The sequence below is a fragment of the Triticum urartu genome, chromosome 4A (assembly GCF_056163025.1).
Source record: "Triticum urartu cultivar PI428250 chromosome 4A, HENAU_Tu73, whole genome shotgun sequence".
Taxonomy (NCBI): domain Eukaryota; kingdom Viridiplantae; phylum Streptophyta; class Magnoliopsida; order Poales; family Poaceae; genus Triticum; species Triticum urartu.
In genome coordinates this window covers 570,608,552-570,615,774 of record NC_141876.1, presented here as the reverse complement: position 1 = coordinate 570,615,774, position 7,223 = coordinate 570,608,552, and the positions used below count along the sequence as shown (strand labels likewise).

At 54.6% G+C, this 7,223-nt stretch overlaps 1 protein-coding gene across 1 annotated transcript; it reads left to right on the top strand.

Annotated features, from left to right (window-relative positions):
* The first annotated feature begins 1,939 nt into the window (after positions 1-1,939).
* LOC125552867 (transport inhibitor response 1-like protein) lies at positions 1,940-4,459 on the top strand. The gene is made up of 3 exons (XM_048716568.2): positions 1,940-2,608; positions 2,727-3,252; positions 3,338-4,459. Exons 1-3 carry the CDS (start codon positions 2,067-2,069, stop codon positions 4,094-4,096), a joined length of 1,827 nt encoding a protein of 608 aa, XP_048572525.1. The 5' UTR covers positions 1,940-2,066; the 3' UTR covers positions 4,097-4,459.
* The last annotated feature ends 2,764 nt before the right edge of the window (positions 4,460-7,223 follow it).

Genomic DNA, 7,223 nt, shown 5'->3' with positions numbered 1-7,223 from the left:
TCAACTGAGAGGAGAGTATCCTTACTATTCACAATACCACTCCATGAAGATGCAATACTCTCATAATCTACATGGCAGGTTGATGTATAACTTAATGTGTTCTAAGTGGCTTATTTAAGCAGAGATGTTATCCTGCAGAACATCTTTTGAAGAACACACCTATATGAGTCTGATTGTCAAACGTCGCAATCTATGAGAGTAGGGTTCTCTCTAGTAAACTCATGAAAGGTCACGAAGTATGACGCATAAGCTCCACCCGCGGGGAAGACCCACGGTAGCCACGTATCGGTCAAGGCTTTATGTGAAGCTAGATTCGCAGAAAACTTGTAGTTCAAGGCCCAGTCCATTGTTCAAGTTGCTTACTAGTGTAGCATAGAGTTCTAGGTGGAAGTTCAACTTAACAGTCTCCACTGCAGTACCGGTATATAAAACAGTGTTTTGGAACCAATGACAAATTTCTGTGTGCCTCTGGGATCTGGTGGGGGATTGCTGAATTTAGTCTATTTTGGGCAGCCCAATAACTATTTCAGAAATTCCTAATAAATCCTAGAGGCCCATTTAGCCCATTTGTGCAAGGCAAGGGATACTACTAAAGTTTAGTCCCACATTGCTAGTTTAGTGGGAGTTGGACCTCCTTATAATGGAGGTTCTTTCCCCACTTGTACGAGCATGAGAACAAGAGGGATATCCACGCGCTCTCCTCCTCCGCCGCCCGCCTCGCCTCGCCACGCCTTGTCACGACGCGCCGCGGGTTGCAGGAATGAGCCGAGCCGATATCTAAATTTTGCCACGCACTACGGGTATACGAAAGGTCACACGGAAGCTGAATAGATTTTTGCGAAAGTGAAGTTCGAATGCAAACGGTGCAGCCCTTCGGCCGCTGGCTGTTCGTTTTGCCTCCCGTCGTTGCCCTCTCGCCTCCTTCTCTTGCGCCTATAAAAGGGAGGTCGCTCCTCCCAGAGAGACGCACCAGAACTACTCCTTCCCTCGCCATCGGTTCCATCTCTTAGCTGCTGTTGTCTTCCTATCCCGGCTTGCGGCGTGCACCGCACGTCAGGACAGTAGGCCTCCGAGACCGCACCTTTTGAGTCCTGTACGGGAGAAGGGTGATAAGGTTTTTGGGGAGCGCTCTGCGCGACTACTGGCTTCTTCATCACGGACTCCGACGACTACTTCCCCGACGACAACCTCTTCCCCGACGTCGACTACCTCAGCAACGACATGGCTGGAGAGGATGTCGACCCCAAGTCCAGTGCTTCTGCTGCTGCTGTCCCGTATGTGTTCTTCTTCTTTCTGACAGATGTCCTGCCATAGTTTCTCATACTAGTTCTTGCCCTACATGTGTTAGGTTCTACTCCATATATACAACATGATCTAGTGTCCGTCCTAGATGTGTTCAGTTCAAGTTCATATATGCAGATGCTATTTACTTTCTCTCCGTCAGATTGCATGACTTGCTTTATCGCAGCTATATTAGTCATGCTTTATCTAATATTTCTGTTAATAAAATCATTCGGTAAATTGCTCATATTTCCAACACGTACTGCACTAGAAAGGAGATACGTATTCTTTGATGAAAGTTAGGGTTCGCGTACACCACACCAGCTAGCTAGTTTTGGAATGAACTGGTTTTGGAACACTGCCGGTTCGAATATACCAAGTAGTTTTTGAATACTGTTATTGGTCCGTGGACGCTTCTAGACAAGTTGGGTTGGGTTGGGCCAGTGCATCCCTCTCGTACCAGTACACCAGTAGTAGTAGATCACACCTGAAAAAGGTACAAATCATGAGATCTACTCACTCGCTCGCTCCCCTACCCACCCCTTCACCACCTCGCCCCAGGCTCTATCCATCCATCCAGCGAGGAAGGAGCGAGCGAGCGAGCGACTGACCCGGCGCGTCCACCTCCCTTCCCCCTCTACTTCCTTGTCCTGCTCTGCTGTCGAGCACTGCCGTCTGCCGGGGCAACCGGCGGAACACAAGTACGCCTCCCCCCTCACCTCACACCCACCCACCCAGCCCACCCTCCACTGCTCCCTCCGCGCCGCTCGCCCTCGCGCGCGGCCATGTCCGAGGAGGACGAGGACCAGGCGGCGGGGGCGCCGCCCAAGCGGCCGCGCGCGGCGTCGCCGCCTCCGCCGCCGCCGCCCGACCAGGTGCTTGACAACGTGCTGGAGACGGTGCTCCAGTTCCTACGGGCCCCGGGCGACCGGGGCGCGGCCTCCCTCGTCTGCCGCTCCTGGCACCGCGCCGAGTCCGCCACCCGCGCCTCCGTCGCCGTCCGCAACATCCTCGCCGCCTCCCCGGCGCGCGCCGCGCGGCGCTTCCCCAACGCGCACCACATCCTCCTCAAGGGCCGCCCCCGCTTCGCCGACTTCAACCTGCTGCCCCCCGGCTGGGCCGCCTCCGCCTTCCGCCCCTGGGCCGCCGCCCTCGCCGCCGCCGCCTTCCCCGCGCTCCGCTCCCTCTCGCTCAAGCGCATCACCGTCACCGACGACGACCTCGACCTCCTCGCCCGCTCCCTCCCGCCCTCCTTCCGCGAGCTCTCCCTCCTCCTCTGCGACGGCTTCTCCTCCCGCGGCCTCGCCTCCCTCGCCTCCCATTGCAGGTAATATAATGCCATTCCCTTCCATTCCAGCTTGCTACATGTCCCTCTCACACACTACTTGGTAATGGCGGACTAATAATGGCGTACCTCCATTTGGTTTGGTTTGGTTCTCGCGCAGAGGGCTGCGTGTGCTCGACGTGGTGGACTGCGAGCTCAACGAGGAGGAGGACGACGAGGTGTCGGACTGGGTGGCGGCGTTTCCGCGCGGCCACACCGACCTGGAGTCTCTCTCCTTCGAGTGCTTCACCCCGCAGGTACCCTTCGCCGCCCTCGAGGCTCTCGTGGCGCGCTCGCCGCGCCTCCGCCGCCTGCGCGTCAACCAGCACGTCTCGCTCGGCCAGCTGCGCCGGCTCATGGCGCTCACGCCTCGCCTCACGCACCTCGGCACGGGCTCGTTCCGGCCGGGGGACGGCGCCGAGGACGAGGGGCTCGACTTTGGTCAGATGTTGACCGCCTTCGCGTCGGCCGGCCGGGCTAACTCGCTGGTGTCGCTGTCCGGCTTCCGTGATCTCGCGCCGGAGTACCTGCCGACCATTGCCACGGTCGCCGCCAACTTAACCAGCATGGACCTGAGCTACGCCCCTGTCAACCCCGACCAAGTCCTGCTCTTCATCGGGCAATGCCGCAGCCTCGAGACGCTATGGGTACTGACCAGATTGCTTTCACGCCATAGTTTTACCTCTGGGCTGCTCCATGGTTCCCAATTTCTGATGACAAGTTCTTTGCCAGGTGCTCGACTCAGTGCGCGACGAGGGGCTCCAAGCCGTGGCCATGTACTGCAAGAAGCTCCAGGTTCTCCGTGTGCTCCCATTGGACGCGCACGAGGACGCCGACGAGCTGGTGTCGGAGGTCGGGCTCACCGCCATCTCGGAGGGCTGCCGTGACCTTCGCTCCATCCTCTACTTCTGCCAGAGGATGACCAACGCCGCCGTCATCACCATGTCGCAGAACTGCCCCGAGATGAAGGTGTTCCGGCTATGCATAATGGGGAGGCACCGGCCCGACCACGTGACGGGGGAGCCGATGGACGAGGGGTTCGGCGCCATTGTCCGCAACTGCAGCAAGCTCACCAGGCTCTCCACGTCCGGGCACCTGACGGACCGAGCATTCGAGTACATCGGCAACTACGGCAGCTCCCTGCGGACGCTCTCCGTGGCGTTCGCCGGGGACAGCGATCTGGCGCTGCAGCACATCCTCCAGGGCTGCTCCAAGCTGGAGAAGCTGGAGATAAGGGACTGCCCGTTCGGCGACGCCGGCCTGCTCTCCGGTATGCACCATTTCTACAACATGCGGTTCGTCTGGATGTCGGGCTGCAGCCTGACGCTGCAAGGCTGCGAGGAGGTGGCCCGGCAGCTCCCACGGATGGTGGTGGAGCTGATAAACAGCCAGCCTGAGATCGAGAAGACAGACGGCGTCGACATCCTATACATGTATCGGTCGCTGGAGGGGCCAAGGGAGGATGTTCCACCATTTGTGAAGATCCTGTGAGAAGATCATAGGTGCTTGGCATCCTCGGCGCAGATCAAATGCAGAACGCAGATATGAGAGCAGCAGCAGAGTGTTGAGTTCAGTCATTGTTGTTGTAGTAGCTGTAGGGTTCATAGGCATTTCCAACATTTTGTACGAGAAGATCATAAGCGCGGGCGGGCGGAGCAAGCTTCTTCGAGGGGCCTTCATCGCCATTGCTTCCTCAGTTTTGTTTGCTGCTCCCTCCGAGAGGCCGCCTTCCTTCTGTTCGAGGACGGAGCCGGACCTATCCGCGCCGGCACGGCGGCGATGGTTTCCCTAATTTTTCGAAGCGGATCTTGTTATCATCAGATTAAATTCATTAACACTTCTGTTCCATGTTCTTGTCCGCATGGTTTCCCTTCCCTTCCACAGTTAGTTCATTAGTCTGAATTCTACAATAATTTCTCCAGAATTGAGCCATGTTAATTTTTTGGGATTTGTTTCTCCCGTCTCAAGCTTTGTGGTCTGAACATCCATCTCTGGTGGAAGTCTTTTTTGTTTTTGTTTTTGAAAAGCCCTCCCTGAGGCTGAGGGTCAGGGAGGCTGTCCTTTCGTGATCTCCTGTGAATCCTGAGGCTTGGCTGCTGGCATCATTACCAGAGGACCTACCGTCACAACCTGGAGGTTCCATCCGTCCGTCCATAGGGATAGGGGTTCCTTCCTTACTCGAAAGTTTGGCCCTGGTCCATCCAGTGATTATTGCCTCGCGCCTATCTTGTCTTGATAGCCCTAGGCCTCTCCCTAGCCGACGTGTCCGCCTCCCACGGCTGGAGACGTCGACCGCCTTCAACTTTTTATCTATCACACGATGGCTAAACTAAATGAGCAGTTCCTTGATTTTCCCCACTGCAAATGCTTTGCTGCTGATGATAACTGCTGGATCACCACACCATTTTCTTTTCTTTTCCTTTCCTTTCCTTTTCCCCGGCTTCTCTCTTCTGGTTGCTGTTACCTCTGATGGCACCGCTGGTCACGCAGCTTGGATAGCGACCAATCCTTCCTGCAAGGAAAGGAAAGCAGCATCCAAGGATGATAGGGAGGGAGGTGGCAAATGATGAGGGAGTGATGACCGGTCGACCTCGACGGGGACTGGTCGATCGTTTGACTCATCCCCGCGAGTCACTCACTCACTGACTGCTCTGGGTGAGAGCTCAGGACGGGGGCGGCAGATGCATGCCAACCCATGGCGATGGAGGATCAGACAAGGACAGTAAAACCTGCACGAGGCGAGAAAGGCTTCCTCTGCGAAATCATTGGCCTCCCTGACCATTTCGCTCTTTTGTTACTTGCTGCAAACAGTCATCGCCCTGCAAGTAATCCGGATTTGCAAGTTAGTTGTCCGTGGTCGATGATGATCGAGCAAGAACAACGGCGAGAAAACCTACAGTTCTTCTTTTGCAACAGGAGATCGCTATTGATCTCCATGGTAGGCCCGTCCAGTGGTTGGGACTGGTTGCCCCTGCTCATCTCGACACATCTTGTCAAAACAACTGGCTACTGTTCCGAACGTCCAGCTGAAGAAGACGAAAGACGAAGGAGAAAGAAACGACGCGATGCTCAGATCTGGCGGACCTCATGCATGCAGTCACGCAGAGCAGCCATGGGAAGAGACGAGGAAGCAAGTGAAGCTCTGGTTGCTTGAAATGCGGCTGCGGTGTCGTCGGCGAAGTTCACACCCGCCGTCTGATGATCAAAGGGCGCGTGCGGTGCTTGTTGATTCACCGAGAGGAAAGCCGCAAAGGCTACACGCCATGGCCGCACAGCGTCTGCGTATGTGCAATCTTCATTGGTCCTTCTAGCTAGCTAGCCAGCAGTGCTCTGGTAGATGAACAGAACCTGAGGCTCTGGGACGGACTGGGAGCCAGGCTCCACTGCTGCGATGGCGGTTTTGGAAGATTGTTGCTTGTCCAATTGTTAGTGCGAGAGAAGTGATTAAATGCAGCCTCAGATCGGATCACCGCAAGTGGGTGAGATCGAGTTCAGATAATTCATGTCAACATCACGGGTAGTAGTAAGATTGATTGGTGCCTGCTGTTGGGACGTTTGTGATGAGACTACTCTGTGTGCAGTGCCTTCACACTGGCTGCTGCAGCTGCGATGCTTCATTCACACACACGTAGTACAGCAGATGGCATGTGCCGTTGCTGCCCAACCTCCAGCAGCACCGCAGTGGCTCCAAAATCAGCAAGAAGTGTGAAGCAACTCCTCTCCTCCTCCTTGGTGCAGCTGCTGCAGATGGGAGTTATGGGTTGCATGAGCTGGAAGGTTCTCCCTTTTATCACTGGTTTGGTCAAGAACTTTTGCATCTCATCTCATGATTATTAAACGGTCAAGCTCAGGTTTAGTAACTGCTAACTACCTCATCCGGCGTGGGCCATGGGGCAATCATATGAGCATACGAGCAGTGATAAGATTGGGTCGATAGGCTTACCTTTATAGTGTGTCAACAACACCTTGGTTTTACAACAAATCCCGTCACATCACCTTTTCTGGCCCTTTTGCTGATTGATGAAGTAGTAGTGTCATGTTCCTAAATATCCAAGATAACACTGGAGCTTTTCTTCTTCAAAAGAATGGAGAAGATAACACTGGAACACAGCTACCATGTCCACATGTGTATGAAGCCCTAGGGAAAGTAGAGGTGCTCCACTAAATCCCACAAAGCTATTTCCCTCATGTTCTCTGCCTGATATTTGTACCGGGAATCAATCTACCGCGTATGTCAAAGTTCCTGATGGAAAACCCTAAGCGCATCTTTTGTCGAAACATCGGCAAAAGCGTATCCTACGTCGCTTTATTATAGGAAAAAGAGAGGGCAAAAAAAGAAAAGCAAAGCGGCTTTGCATTTGTGGAGGCTGGATTGCGAGAACATATTCTGTAATCCGAACCACGAGCAGCGCTTTTGCATTAGTCAACGATTTGTGATGGATGATGAAGTGGTTGTGGGTGAAGCGATACCTGTGACCTGAACGTAGCTTTCGCTGGTTACTTTCAGCGCCTGCCTTGCCCTTGCCTAGCGGTGGAGACTTCGGTTCCAAGTCTCAGCTAGCTGCTGTAGTGCGAACTGCAGAGCACATGGTAGCTATATGCTCGTGTATATATGTTT

What these genes read in the sequence shown, in the direction of transcription:
- LOC125552867 (XM_048716568.2), top strand. Translation starts at nt 2,067, where the DNA reads ATGTCCGAGGAGGACGAGGACCAGGCGGCGGGGGCGCCGCCCAAGCGG. An exon ending in TCCCTCGCCTCCCATTGCAG is followed by an intron (nt 2,609 to 2,726) that starts GTAATATAATGC and finishes GTTCTCGCGCAG; the next exon opens with AGGGCTGCGTGTGCTCGACG. An exon ending in GCAGCCTCGAGACGCTATGG is followed by an intron (nt 3,253 to 3,337) that starts GTACTGACCAGA and finishes GTTCTTTGCCAG; the next exon opens with GTGCTCGACTCAGTGCGCGA.